Consider the following 15,910-nt stretch of genomic DNA (forward strand, 5'->3'; position numbering starts at 1 on the left):
AAGAACGCAGTATATAACCCTCAGCCATTCTGCTCACACAGCTCATTTTAACTAGCTAAAGAAATACAGTAAGGCAGTCTTCTGGAGACTAGAATTATTGAAGAACTTCCAAATGTGAAAGAAGTGGAGAACTGTTTTGAAGTTTTCAGTGGAAAATTAAAACATGAGCAGTTTCAGGTTATTTTTTAGTTCTTCAATTTTTTTTCATTAACAATTAAGGGGGCATTACTTAATTAAAGGGTATATTTGGTTGGGAGAATATACCTGTTTTGCAAGGAGAAAGAAACATAATTTGCCCAGCATATATGTTTTCTTTAGTAGCCTGGGTTGCTACTCTTCAAAGGATAGAATATCTGAAGTTGGTAACAGAAGATAAAATTTATTTCTAAAACACCCAAATGTCAAAAAATACAGTCCTGCATGGGAAAGTGCTGGATCATTAAATCTAAAAAATTACATCCTCAAAAATAAGAGGGATGAGTATAATGACTACCTGCCTGAATTTTCCTAAATTTTGCCAAATTTTCTTGAATGCTTTCAGAGATCCAAATCATACCTCTTCAAGTGTATGAATAGCATATGAAACTTATTGTGAGCCAGAATAGCTGCTATTGGAAGGCATCACTCAGAGAGGGAAACCAGCCCATGAACAATATGCATATGCATCTATAATTGCATGCAAGTGGCTGAGCATGTGTATCTGTGCAGTTTATGCATTATCTACAATTTTTAAATTAAATATATATGTTTAATAAAATAATTTTATATATATATATATATATATATATATATATATATATATATATATATATATATATATATATAGCCTATACAGCTACTGAGTTTGTATAGTAGTTTGCACATGTTCCTGCTATTTGCAGTCTGATGGGCTTATTTGCTCCCTTGTTAGCAGGAATGTTATCACCATATTATCCTGATCTTTTTTTTTTCTGGAATAATCTCTTTTTTCTCACAGCCAGTTTCAGAATAAGTGACTTGTCTGTGGCTGTGATCCACGGTGTATTGTCAGATTTCTGTCTGTGCCCTTGGACTCACAAGTACTTACTACTGGGAGGAGACCACTGATTAGAAAGTGTTTACAGGATGTAAGTGATTAATGTTATTAATGGTCCCGGTTGGCCCAAAGAAATGTGTTTCTGTTTTCAACTTGGTGGCATTTTTGCATCTGTCAGTAACTCGCCAAATGATGAGCTATTAAAAAGTTTCAGCAGGCATAGTAAGGGAGACAGCCACACATCTGGAAGACTCTCACCGACCACCATCACTGGGACAGGCAGAGGACTCTTCCTCACGCATTTTTTCCAGTCTCTGTCGATGACAGACAGAGATCCCATTAAGCACAAGCTCAGTGTCTTGCTCTCTCTCACTTGGTGCATAGTTTAGCACGGAAACCTTTCAGAGGCCATGTACTGGTGGTGTTTGTACTAAGCCAGAACTGAGCTAGGGAAGCTCCAGGTCAGCCAGTTGGAACAAGACCCAAGGGCCAAGGGTAAGTCTTAGACAGAGGTCACCATTGGGAAGCAGTAGAAGTCAGAGGTGAATATGAGGAGGGTATGGGAGCTCATTTTGTAGTTTTGTGGTTAAGGAAGCAGCATTAGACACAGGACAGAGGCGAGATGGTCTGACCTGAGCAGTGGGGATGACGTTTATGCAAGAATGAAGTCTTAGAAGTGAGAAGATCCTGAACTTAGGATCGCCATCATATGGATGGCAGTACAGCGATCTGAAAAAGGATTGGGTGAAGTGCCTGCAAGGAAGGTGTGTCTTAGCAGTAACACTTTGGCTGGCCTGGCACACCAAGTCATTCTTTTGAGGAGCCAGCTAAAGACCAAGAAGAGATCAAGGAAGAAAGTGAATGAGGGAAAGGGGAAGAGTAAAGAAGGTCCATGAAATGCCTGGGCATAAAGCAGAGAAGGTAGAAAAATAAAAATCGACACAGATGCAACCTCACATAGGAAGATGTTCAGAAGCCAAGTTGGGAAGTGGAGATGAATCACAGCATTTCAATATGAACCATCTAAATTTTACTTAACTTTGCCATCTCTTCAAGCAGTAAAGTGAGAGTGTAGCTTCCCCTGCTTGGTGAACCCATGTAAAAGTCTGCTGTTGGGTGCCTGTTTAACAAGCTGTTAGAGGCCTCATCCTTGTTCCTTTAAAAAAAATCCCTGCAGAGGTCCTCTCATGCTGGGCAGGACCAGAGCTTGTGTTGAAGGACAGGGACCAGGAATGTCTGCTGTACCCAAGTACTGGTAGGCCTGCACCTTTGAAGTAGAAACAAACTCATTTTGGAGGAAAATTCTTAAGTAAATTTTCCAGTGATGCAAGCCAACAGATCCTACTCAGGTTCCTATGTGTCTCTAAGAGGCAATTACATAATATGCCACTGTCTCTTAGCCTAAATGTCCCAGGCCAGCATGATGTTTCCAGGTCTCTAGTTATGATTGTTATTTTAAGTAGAAGTATGAATTTACTGAAGATCAAATTCCAGCTTACTCTAAGACAATTTAAATAATGGTGGTCCAAAAAAAATCAGCATAAAAATGAAGATTTTAGTTAACTGAAGCATTTTTAATGTGATTTTGCCAGACTATTTTAGTTGGTAAAACATCCCCCACAATCATGAAATAAAAAAAAACCCTGAATGTTTCATCCTGCCATTTTAAAGGGTTGGTTTTATTCAACTGTAGAAACATTGTGTCAGGACCTCAAAATCAAAATTGTTCTTACTCTCCCTTTAAGCAAGTTAATCATTTTGTTCAATGCAAATTTTGATTTTTACTTCTCATGCTGACAAACAGTTTGAAAAACAGGAATTTTAAGTTTATGAGGAGTTTATAATTTGTGTATTTTTGAAACTTAAAGGAAACTGTCACATTAGTTACCTACACATCTGCAATGTAAGTCAGTCACTAAAAGATGAAAATGAGAAGGAAAAGAAATAGCTTCAGATTTTTATTATTTTTGAGTCTGAATGCAAAAGACTAAGGCACCTCATTCTAGTAGTTTAAATAAAAGGCAAGTGAGGTCTTTGAATTTCATTGATAAGGGCTTAGCACAAAATTTTTTAAACATTTGCCATATATTAATATTTAATTATTTATGAAGTTCCTGCCCTTATTATGTAAAGTATTGCTCTTTTTTTGACACAGCACTATACTTTTGAACTCCAATTTTCTAGAACTATAGTGCATTTTAACCTTGGTCTTAATCCCATAAAAACTTTTTTTTTTAATAATTCATCAGAAGTGTTCCTTGGGAGTCACCCCTTCAATATGCAACTCCCTGTGTTTATTAAAGGAAGGGTGTTGACAGGCTTGAGGTGGGAACCACTTTTTTTCTTAATAACTTTGATGTTAAGAGACAGTTGTGTAACAGCAGATGGCCTTCTGGTGATAATTTCCTGCATGGCTCCTTTGGAAAAATCAGTCTGATTTAATTTATTTTTTATAGGAAATACCAATGAATTTTGTGGATCCCAAAGAAATTGACATCCCGAGTCATGGAACCAAAAACCGCTATAAAACAATTTTGCCAAGTAAGTGAGCTAGCCTGTGGTTTCCTACTATGACATTTAGTCCTGCTTTGAGAATGTTTTGCTGTGAAAATCTAACTGTCTTTATACTTGCTTGTTGTGTACGCATTCATACTTGTATTTATAATCCATGTAGAAAGATAACAGAAGCCCAGTGCTGTAGGACTGGCAAATGCAGAACTCTCACTGGATGCCTTAGTAGATACACAGGTCAGCAGCATCCCAGCCACGTGCTGAAGGACAAGCCTGGCTTATGCTGGTTTTCTCTGAAAGGCAGCTCAGGCAGATGGGACAGTGAGGTCTGCCATGCTTTGCAGTAGCTCCTCATCATAGCCCAAACCATCCTGATGCAGTCGCTGAGTTCTTTCTGGCTGGGTCAAGATACTTGGGACTGAAAAAACCCAGACTACAAAAAGCAAGTGCAACCTATCTTGTCTTTTAGTGGGCTTCCATCTTTAAATGTCCTCTGGTAATTGCTTTTTTCCTTCTCTATGTACTAAACTCCTTTGCAGAAATCTGTTTACATTCCTGATGCAGTGCTGCCTCTTCATTTCTCTTAACTTGTTACTGCCTAGCTATACTGCTTCTGTATTTTCATTGTATATATTTTCATATACAATTGCTTTGTTATAATTGGAGGTGATTGAAAACTTTTCAGTGGAATAGTTTTCCTTCAGAATACATGTTTCTCTGAAATGCAGCTATTTTCATAACATTTGTTGGTGGATAATGAGATATTCCATTTCACTTTTATTAAACATTTTGTTTTGTGTTCTGTTTCAAAATAGGTTGCAGAAGTTTTAGCATAACACTAAATATAGACATGAATAGTTGAGTTTTTATTTTTGGCATCACCAAAGTGAAGAAGTTCAGCAAGTGAAAATATTACAGAACATTCCCACATAAAAATGTAAATCCCTTGCTTAGGTTTGGAATGAAGAATATTTTTAAAATGATAAATTTCAGCATATCCTATCAACTAGAAATTTGCTTTTTAAACCTCTCTAGAATATCCTTGCAGGCCTATGTTATATGTTAGTCATTCAAATTCACACATCTTCAATTATGAGGTTTCTGTCACCAAAACTGAAAACATTGTAATTTGTTCATATCACACCAAGGCCTTGCAGTCAGACTAATGAAAATTGATGGCCTTCAGCCTCTAGATTAATCTCAGAAATGTGATATGTAGCTGGGAAAGAAGCTTGTATGGAGTCCTTGCTTCTCTTCAGTTTGCAGTAATATTTTCACTGTGCTCAAGGTTAGTTTATCTATTTCAACCAAAAGCTGTGTGTATTCTAGTTCAGTCTAGAAATATTGAAGGCAATTAAAGTCAGAAGGTAACAATGCAAGTTAGATACCAACAATCAGACAATTCAGCATCCCTTAGAGTCTGGCCCAGTGTCAACAGGATGTACGCAGAGGGTGAAATTCTGACCCCTTTGATGACAGCAGGACTTTTGCCATCAGCTGCAGCAGAGGCAAGTTATCACCAGCCCCCCTCTGCCTGATTGGCAGATTTTTGGAAGGAGTTCTCCCTTCCCATAGCATCTCATGTCCAGGCTGCCCCAGCCACCATCAGGTTCCACCTCCAGCAATGCCTTGCAAGTGCAATGAGTCCAATTTCACTGTAGAATGTGTTTTGAAGTGCTCCATGCTGATGAGCTTTGAGAACCAGCATGCCTGTGTGTCCCCACCTCCACTTAGCTGGGATGTGCCACTAGTTCCATGGCACGTTTTCAATCCAAGCACACTGCTGGTGTGCACCACAGCTGCCCATGGACATGCACTTTGTAACCATCCTTGACAGAAATCAGGTTTGTTGTGTGTTAGCACCAAGTTTTTTCAAAGATGTTGCAGACATCTTTTCATTAAAATCTTGTTTAGGATTTTTTCTTCCTGAGAAGCTGAGATAATTCAGGACCAAAATGTAAACAATGGTTATCTGCTGCTGTGGAATGCATCAGATGGATTTTTGATTGGCCCATCTTGGATGTCTATAATTAATGGCCAATCAAGGCTGAGCTATCTCGGACAGAGTCCGAGACAGCTCCTTTTGTTATCATTCTTTTCTATTCTATTCTTAGCTTAGCTAGCCTTCTGAGATGAAACTTTTCCTTCTACTCTTTCTAGTATAGTTATAATGTAATATATATAATAAAATAATAAATCAAGCCTTCTGAACATGGAGTCGACATTTTCGTCTCTTGCCTCACCTGAGAACCCCTGTGAACACCGTCACACAAAGATATTTTGAGGATTGAGGCACATGCTCATAATAAATATTCGTGCACCCCACACCCAGTCTGAGAGGGTTTGGAAATTATTTGAGTGATTAAATAGAGCAGCTTTCCTGGTTTCCTGCTCAGATGATATCAACCCGCTGCTTTGTACACCCGCATCAGCTTTTCCATTCCCAGCACTGGGTGCGTCTCCTGAATTGGGGCACCTGTGATGACAAGTGACGTCCTAAAAAGGCCCAGCCCTGCCAGCTCCACCCTCTATGCTGCAGTGGATATTCTCATTTTCTAAGAGATAATTCTGTGACAGGGTGCATGAGGGCAGTTTTTTGTTAGCAGATACCACCCAGCCAGACATACTCATGTGAAATACAACTAATGCCTATTGAAAATTATTCTATATAGAAAACTGCAAAGTACAGGAGATGTTACATTTCTATGACAGATGTTTCAGTTGCAGTGTAACATAGCCAGCACTCTTATGCAAACACCAGGCTGCCGCTTTAAGTTCTCTAATGTTAATTGCATTACAATAATATTCTAATTCAACTACTGAGGGGCCAGTGTGGGATCAGAGTCGAGAGGCTAAGCAGTTCCCTAAGATCAGTATTTCTCCATCCTTCCTCCTGACTGTGACCCCACCCATAGCTTCCGTTAAACCCTGCCCTGTATCTTTAGCTGCATTCCCTCTGCCACCAATCTACAGTATTTCTCACACCCTTTGAGCAGGTTTCCAGTCCTGCACACAGATTTCCCAGTCTCTCACCACCGCCACATTCCTGTGGCAGAATAGCAGCCCTGCTGCTCATTCCTTATCCTCTTACTCCACATCTTCATCTTTGCCTACTTGTTGCCTGCAGTCCGCACTACATGTCCCTGCAGCAGGACCTCAGCTTCCTACTATCTTCTCCTATATCTTCTTCCTATGGCTTCTTCAACCCTACATATTTCCTACTTCCTGGCTCACTTGTCCATCTCAAACCAGAAGCAGAATTCCTGTGGTATTTGAGAGTATGCATGGACTTTTGCTTACAAAGGAGCGAGTGGTTTAACACTATTCTGTGGGTATCTTTGTATGTGCAACACATCCATTAGTTTACCCTACCCTGTCCCTCTCTGAAGATTAACCTTAAGTCAAAAGCGTGTATGAAGACACCCTGGGCAGAACAGCAGATTCACACTAACATGAAGATAGAAACCACTTAGGGGGTCAGACCCAGAAGTCCACAATCTGTGGCTTGTGCTAACACTCACTCTGACATTCCACTAACGACAAGGAGAAGGTTAAATCATATGGTCAAAGCACTTTAATGTGAAAGCATATAAACAGATGCTGGAAAACTATTCTCTTGATGCTGAAAATTGTGAGCTCCCTTTCACTCCCCAGTCCTGACTACAAACAGTCATATTTGCTCCAGTTCTGCTCCCTAATGAAAGCACCAATGGAGTTCACGGAGTGAATGATCCTCCAGTATCCATGGCATGGCAGGATATATGGCACTGCTGCCATATAACCCTGCTTGTTCCCTGCACCAGGCACTCTCATGGAGGCAAGTTACATTCCCTTTAACACCCTCCTATTCCTCCAACATTATAAATTCAGGACAACATTAGTTAGTTAAAGGTGGAGTTAGAAGAAGCACCTTCCAGTCTACTGAGAGAACTGTTGCAGACTTCCTAGATACATGGGGAAAAAACAGCAGTAATTTTGCCTCAGTTAAAACTATAGAAGACATATTTTATTAGTAATTATAAGTGTTTAGTGACACCAGTGTATTTTCAGATACTTTATAGACATTGATGAATTCAACCTTGCAGTCAACATCTGTCTTTCTGCTGTAGCTTCAGACTCCAAGACTTTGCCATCCTTAAGGTTAAGATTATTATGTCCAAAGTATTTGTCATTCAGGAGGAAGCTAATGACTTCAGTTTGTGTCTGATGATTGCCTAGGGGTCTGGATCTTTAGCATTGCTCAGGCTTTCCTCTTCTCAGAGCTCAGTTTACGGCACTTGCCTATTTCATAACTGATCATGACTGTTAATTTATAAAAGATTCCTGTTCGGAAGCAGTGTTTGTTTCATTGATTGGAGTTGGAAGGAGGTCTCAGAAATTGTGAAGCTGATTTAGCTGCCCCCTAGTAACAGAGGGATTTATCTCAAGACATGGCAATTAAACTGGATGTTGGGTCTGCTTGGAAGAGGTTTTTTAAGGTAGGGGTCAAGCAACACCAGAATCAGAGGCATTGTGTGAGCTAGAGGAAGTGGGTGTTTTTTCAAGGCCACGTAGCCTGAGGCATTTGTGGAAATGGCTAATAACCACTCTGTGCTGAAAAGAAATGAGAGGTTTCCTGTCCTCATATTGTTAAAGGAAAAAAAAAGCTCTAAGTGAAAAAAGTTAGGACAACTAGTGCAAAGATATTTTAACACAAGTTAATTAGGGTTCACATAGTGCTGTTAACCACAGAAGATAAGACTTCCATATGCAGATTTTGAAGCCATGCAGTCATTTGCATATTTTAAGAAACATACTTTCAAAACATTATCCTGGTTCTACAAAGCCTCCACTCCTGTCCAAGGTACACCCATGACCTCCAGTGGAAAAAGGACATAAAGTATGTTTGGGATCATCCCTCCTCTTCCTTTGATTTGCAAAGGTTTTATCGTGTTCTTAGGAAGAGGATGAAAAGTCACAAAAGAAATCCAGAAGCAACTCTGAAAATACTAGGTTTTCCTGCAGCATATGTGTATATATCAGTTCTATATTTTTTGTGTAAACAGCAGGCCACACACTAAACAGTGTTTTTCATCTCTTTCCAGCTCAGTGCCCACAAATGTATCTTTAAATGCATTGCCTAGATTGCACTCAGCAGAGGAGCTATCCAGAGGCTATTTCCAAACTGTTGTGTCTGTATACTGTCAAAAAACCGTGCTGATTATAACTAAGTATTTAAGCAAATTGCCAGAAGAAAAGATTTTTTTTAGCATGGAAATATTTCTGTATAATTTTTTTAGTGGTAGAATATTTTTTTCAGAAAAAGTGTGAAGAAAGTCAAGTGTGTCCCTAGAAAGCCCCAACATAGGCATCTTGCTCTCTGCCAGCTTCCCCCTTTCTGTTACATTGTATACTTGAGAATATGCTGCTTTAATTCCAAAATAGTGTTGCATTGGGTGGGGTCACATCATCAAGAAGCGAAACCTTCCTTTCCAGGAGGGATTTAATAACCCCCAGCTCTTTACTCAATAGAACCATTCTAGAGTATCCAAGACTGAAGGAAAGAAGAGTGTGACGAAAAATGTTCCTCTATTTTGGCATTGTGTCTCGAGTCCAGTACACATGAATGGTCACAAATTGTATCAGATGAGGACACAGGACTGAAGGGAAAAATATGGATTACCTAGTCAAGCTCCTTACAGTCGACTTAAAGTGGTATAAAAGACGTATATCTTATTTCATCCCAGGCAGAAGAATCTTTTCTTAATTTAAATCCAACTGTCCAGTGCAGTCACTGAACACTACAGCTTCCGACCGAAGTACCAAAGTCAAGTTCAAAGGGCTTGGTGTAATTATGAGCCGCTGTCCAATGATAGGACACAGGTTTCAGAGACAGTCTGGGCAGGTCAGCTCAAGGGCAGCACGGGCAGACCCAACCTCAACAAGCATTTACTGGGCCTGACAGTGCCCACAGCTCACTGAGATGGTTCTGCACAGCCCAGCACTGTGCAGTACAGGGCTGCCTTAGTTACATGGGATGATCCTTTGCAGAGGGAAATATTTGGTGTGTAATTCTTTACTGGTTGACAGCCCCAAATAACAGCAGGTTTTTCCTTCAGAAAGTCTTTAAATATCTTTAGAAATCTTCTAACTATGGGTTTTTTAATTAATTTCCATCTTCCTTGTGCTCTTAGATCCTCTAAGCAGAGTGTATTTGAAACCAAAAAATCCATCTGACTCCTTGAGTACCTACATAAATGCTAACTACATTAGGGTAAGTAAATGTACACTCTTCATGTACTTTTGAGAAAATATTTTATTTGCTGTGTGAATAGCTGGGTTTGCCAAGGTGCCACTTATTTTATTCTTTCCATCTTCATTGATAATTCCAGATCTTTTTGTCTGCATATGTGTGATAGAAGTAGTTTCATAAGCCATTTCTAACAAAGAGTACAAAGTCATGAATGTACAGAAATGGTTTTAATAAAAAAAAAAACCAAATAGTTTATAAAAAACATTAAGAAACACATGCATTACTGTTTACTTTTGTATTTACTGTTTCATATTGACCTACTGCCTTATAGTAAAGAGGGCTACCTTTTAACGGTGACAGATACCAGTACTTTCAAGATACCGACTGATAGTCCTGACATCAACAGTTAAGTAATTAAATAAATACTGTAACAAGTTTGTGAAAAGGAACATAAACAGACATGTTAAATATTCATATGTGCCCACAACACAGCCATTCACATTTTATTCCCTGTGCTGGTCACATGACACAATGACATAACCAGCATGCACCCTGATGGAAAGCAGTAGTTCTAGGTGTCAGGTGTGCTAGAGTCCTTGATAACACACACAGACACACACATCTGCACACAGGGCTTTCTTGAACTCATGACAGAATATATGCTAAATAGACTACAAAGAAACTAATTCAGTCATATTTTAGGAGTGTAGTCCTCTACCTGCAAAATTAAATGTTTTCTTTAGAGTTATTATCCAGACCCTCAGCTGGAATAAGGGTAATACTGCAATGAAAATTTGGCCACAGAGCTCTATAGTGATGTTGTTTCTTTAATTAACAGTACATAATATGTAGGTACACAGCACCATGCCCCTTACCCTGCCTCACTTTGCATCCTGTACTTCCAGCATTTCTTATGAAGACATCATCATGTAAGTAAGCAGAGTGGTTCTATTTGGACAGCAGTGACATCATATCCAAGAGCCAGGCTATATATTGAGTCCTCTGAGGTCTCCCTTTTCCTTGTGCCACCACCCTTGTGCCATCACTCTCACATATGGTGATTCCTCCTGCTACTAACACCAGTTGAACTGTCAGCAACTGTGAAAAAAAATGCAACCCAGCAATGAAATAAAATTTCACATCTATGTATACAAAATCATTGAGCTTGCTGGGATCCTGACAGATCTGGCTTGGACAAAGTATGTCAGGCAGATTGGTGAGTGGCTAGAGGACAGTTTGTGCCAGCTCAGGATTATCCCACTGGTTCATGCAATGAGTAGCAGCTGTCATGAAGAAAGGCTCCCAAAAGGAAGACCCAAGGCTAGAGGCTCCCACACCACCTCATGCTGTTTTCCATTCACTCATTCACTTCAGACATTGCCACGCTCTCTCCTGCATTACTGCTGGGCACCCTGTCACTGCACAAAACCATAACTTCCTCTTTTCACACAAAAAATAAGAAGATATGTCTTGTTTTTCCCTTTTCTTCTTGTCTTTCCCTCTCTTCTGCTTCCTCATTGTTTGTCTGACCTTTCTTTGACTTCCTGAATGCTCATGTGTGTCTTGGAACTCCCTATACTCCCTATATATGTTGTCCTTCCTATAAAGTTTCATAAAGGCTCTTATTCCTTAGAAAACATGTATAGCAGAGTCTTTGTAGATATGAGTTTTATAGTTCTTCTTTTCTTTCCTGTGGCTTATTGACTATAAACTAGCTTGAAAACACTGCTGCAATTTAAATTATAGATTAAAGTACCACTGGATGAGGAAAGTCCCAATAACTTGAAGAAGGGAGTAATCTAAAAGAAGCCAAATAAGCAGGGAAATTTGAGAGGAATTGTTGTATTCTCAGGAGTTCATCAGATTGGTTTTCAGAGAAAAAACTGTTCTACTGAAAAATTTCTGATCTGCTCTACTTTTAGTTGTAACTTCTTTTGGTTAATTTTTTTTTTTTCAGGTTAATTTTTCTGCCCCTTCTGCTCTTTTATTCGCCTGCAATATTGATTATCACATGAACTTCAAGTAAATGCTTTTGTGTCTGTTTCTAAACTAGGGATATGGAGGTAAAGAGAAGGCTTTCATTGCAACTCAGGGACCCATGATTAATACCGTGAATGATTTCTGGCAGATGGTTTGGCAAGAAGACAGCCCTGTCATTGTTATGATCACAAAGCTGAAAGAAAAAAATGAGGTATGACAACTGGCAAAACTGAGAAATTGTTCCTGTGGCTGCATACTATAGAAGGGACTTCAGAAGATACAGAGGGAAGCTAGGAGATAACTGGTTCTTAAATAATCTGTTAATAAGATACGTGAAAAATAATGAGGGTAGCCAAGTACATCAAGTGTAATAGCATAGCCATTGCAAGACATTATGTATTACAAAAAAGAATTCCATTTTCTAGGTCTGTGCTGTCGGGTTCCTAACTTTTTAAGAAACACCTCATTTATCTGTTGGTCACCTCTGTACTTTGTTTTTACTTTCTGGTACATAAAGACTAGATGGTTAATGTTATGATTAGATGTAATGTTATGTTAGCAGGCTTTTTTGACATGGCTGAAGTTTCCACTTTGCTATAGTGTCAGGCATTTAATCCATTCCCAATGTTACAAATCTTCTGGACTATCCCAGAAATACATTTTAGGCTCCCAGATGCCAACACCACAGAGGAACTTACACAGAATTGAAATAATACTCTTTACCTTGACAATTGTATTTTAGTGGCTAATGGCCAACTAACTGCCTGTTATGCCTTCCATGACTTTTGCATCAATTCAAAACTATATCTTCAATATCTTTATTTAGTAATCATGTAGATTTTTGTCAGGCTTTCTTTGATAGTGCCAGCGTCCATATTTCTGACTAGCAAAAATTACAAACAAAAATCACTCTCCCATGCAGAAGGCCAATAAAAAGCCTGTTCTGGAAGACTGATGCTAAAGAGGTGGTTTACAGGGCTTGTGGACAAGAGAGAGTCAGAAAAAAAGGAGATGGACTTTTTCTTGAGTCCAGACTTAGTAATGATTCCCAGCTCCAGGTGAGTGCCTCGATCACTTCTCAGTACACAGCCACCTAAGCACCACGGCTGTATATCCCCTGCTACACTCACACCCCTACTATTCAAACTCAGGTGCATGATGGCAGAGCAACAGAGTTTATTCAGGCAAAGTTTCTAGTTTGACTGATCAAGGACCAAGAGTCTGAGTGCATTCCCAGGGCTCAAACTCACTGCTCCATTTAAATGTGCACTCAGGAGACATACTCTTCTTTCTTCTGCCCTTGATTGTTGCTTCCTTTTTTCTCAGCATGAGTTTGGACTTCTAACATGACCTTAAAATCCAGTGGATTTTAAGAAACTGTACATGAAAAGTAGGTGGGTCCTGTAAAATGTCCCAAGACCTATTCCCAAACCAGGTGCCATTTTGCACTAGACTGTTCAGAGGTGTTCAGAATCCCACATTTAGGATTAATCATGAAAGCATAGCAATCGACCAAGCTAATAGACCACAAGAGTAAGTATTTCTCTGAGGAAATGCTGACTGTTTAAACACTCACATCTGACACTGTGTAAGAAGAATGACTTGAAAGAAGTGCCCAGTGGTTTTCATCATGTCAGGAAGCTCTGTGTTTACCTGAGTTACGCAGGCTCTAGGCACTGGTGTTTATAGGCATTGTTGTGCCTGGCAGTGGTAATTTCCTCCACATAGAAAGGGTGAGGAATCTCAAGTTGTTCCCAGGCTATATAGAGAGGCTGTGTTTGTGCAAGCTGTCCTGTCTAGAAATCTTAGGAGCTCTCCCACTGTCAGCAGGTTCCTCTTGATACCTTGCTTGCCATTGAAAAGAAAGCAAACTCTTACTGGCCATGCTCAGCATATCATCTTCACTGCTAAAATACTTACCCTCTATAAAGAAGGCAAAAGCAGATCTTATTTACCATAGTAACACTTGGTATTTTTTCCTTTCTGGGGTCTGCTTTATTTCCATCATTTTCAGGAAGGTACATCTGCAGTATACAGACATATAAGTACCTTCATATCTGCAAGCATATTTATCCACTCATCCACATTCACCCCTGAGCAAATAAGCCTCCATACCTGACTCTTGTGTATAGGCTGTATTCCTCAGTTGGTGTAACACCACTCAGCCTTTATTTGAACTATGATGTACTGTAATGTATGAAGTAATGTATAATGAAGGAGCTTTCAAATGAGAGACACGTGAAAAACCTTAATCTCAACAATAAGTTAATTTATTTTGCATAAAAAAATTATTTGGGACATTAGTGCTCCTAGTTCAAGATACTGATGTAACAAATTTGCATTAGCAATAGGAATTGTGCGAAATTATGATGTTTAAAGGTTACTATAGGGTTACTTCCATGTATCAGATGAAAAAATGGTTTAGACTTGCTGTGGTAAGTATGAGTTTTTGCAAGATTGATTAAGAGATGAGTGTAGAGTGCTGAGAAAAATATTTCAGCTCTACAAAGGAAACATGCAGAATTTGTAAAACCTGCCCTCAAAACTGCAGAATGTCTGAACAAATTGAAAAGCTACCTGTGCAAGGAGAGTCCAGAGCGAAGGAGCTTCTGCCTGAATAACTGGTGAGAAACTTGGAAACTAGGCCATGATTTTGGAGTTAGTGTGAGGAAAAACACATCTCATCTAGTGACTGAGGTACCCTGTGTGGTCACTGAAGACCAGTAGTCACCTCCAGAGGGTGATCAATCCCATTTTGAGAGAATGAGATAAATCACTAAGTGAAGGTGACCATCTCTAATACTGTACTAATATTCTAGGACAAAATCCTCCAAAGCTTTACACACAAGGCAAATACAATTTTCATATATTACTGAGTTTAGTCAGAACAACTGAGCAGTGGAATTTAGATAAATACATGGGATGTAAGAATGTCACAGACAAATATATATATATATGTATATATATATATAAAAAATTTCATAGAGAAATTTATAGACTTCTGTTGTATCAGCTGAGTTTTGTCATTGACCTATGTACTACATCAATAATAAGCATTTATTCTGCCTTCAAAACTTACTAGCAACATTACCTGTTAAACAGGAAACATATTTTGGAAAGTGTAGGTAAAGAATCTTGTACAGCATTCTGCAAGAATTGAGAACTAATACTGCCTGATGCATCAGATTACTCTGATAATGCAAATCTTGTTAGTAATTAGATAATCTAGTAATTATCTAGGACAATCTTGTTAACTCACTGTTTAAAGCTCATGCCATATTTCATGTAACATTTTTTCCCGGTTGGTCTATATGTGGTCTACCGTTATATACGTACAGCCAAGTAGATTTTGGAATTCAGAAATTCTACCTTTTACAGACTTCGCATAAACCTCTTTGAAGATTACTTATTAGTTAAGTTGGGTTTTGGAAGAACTTAGGAAGATTTGGTGCTAACTGTGAGGATTTCAGTATATGAAGGCAAATCCTGCAAGCCGTGTTCAAGTGTATCTCTCATGCTTGAGTTAGTAGTGACAGTAAGTAGAGGGCAGGAGTAAAAAGGGATTCTGGAATTGAAGCTTTGCTGTTATTATTCTTTAATGTTGTGTTATTGGTACCTTTAATGTATAAATTTATAGGCATAGCTATATGGAGAAATACCCCAGAAGCAGAGTTGAAGTTAAGCAACTGCACAAATATTTGAGAATTTTTTAACTAATTTTGTTCAGGGTCCAAATGCAGAGAATGTAAAGGCAGAGTCACCTGGGGCAGCCTCCCTCCATTTGGCAGAGCTGGGGACCAGGCTGCAGTAGGCACAGTTCTGGCAAGTTGAAAACATTGACTGTGATAAATCACAGGTGCCAGCCCCAGACCATGGCAGGGCCAGATCCCACTCAGAGATCCACCTCAGGAGCAGTCCCATGAAGCTTGGCACCGAGTGGGCATGGAATAGGGCATGCCAGGAGACAGGAGAGGGAATGGAAGGAAGCCCAAGCCTGCTGCCTTGTCGCAGGGGGGAAGGGCAAAGGCTGAAATCAATTAAAAGTCATGTGAGAGAGTGTTTCTTGTATAAACTTCCTGTTTGTCAGGGAATGTTTAGTTGGGGGTGGGGAGGGGCCATGTTTGGTTATTTCTGATAAATTCTGTGTGCAGTGAGTTTTTACTGCTTGCACA

At 39.3% G+C, this 15,910-nt stretch overlaps 1 protein-coding gene across 1 annotated transcript in view; it reads left to right on the forward strand.

The window, feature by feature from the left end:
- Positions 1 to 15,910, forward strand: part of PTPRR (protein tyrosine phosphatase receptor type R) — a 139,713-nt gene that overhangs the window by 110,678 nt on the left and 13,125 nt on the right. The window contains exons 8-10 of the mRNA XM_030959928.1: positions 3,472 to 3,556; positions 9,700 to 9,779; positions 11,812 to 11,949. Of these exons, the coding sequence (XP_030815788.1) occupies positions 3,472 to 3,556; positions 9,700 to 9,779; positions 11,812 to 11,949 (303 nt within the window). The remainder of the gene's footprint in view (positions 1 to 3,471; positions 3,557 to 9,699; positions 9,780 to 11,811; positions 11,950 to 15,910) is intronic.

The sequence above is a fragment of the Camarhynchus parvulus genome, chromosome 1A (assembly GCF_901933205.1).
Source record: "Camarhynchus parvulus chromosome 1A, STF_HiC, whole genome shotgun sequence".
Taxonomy (NCBI): Eukaryota; Metazoa; Chordata; class Aves; order Passeriformes; family Thraupidae; genus Camarhynchus; species Camarhynchus parvulus.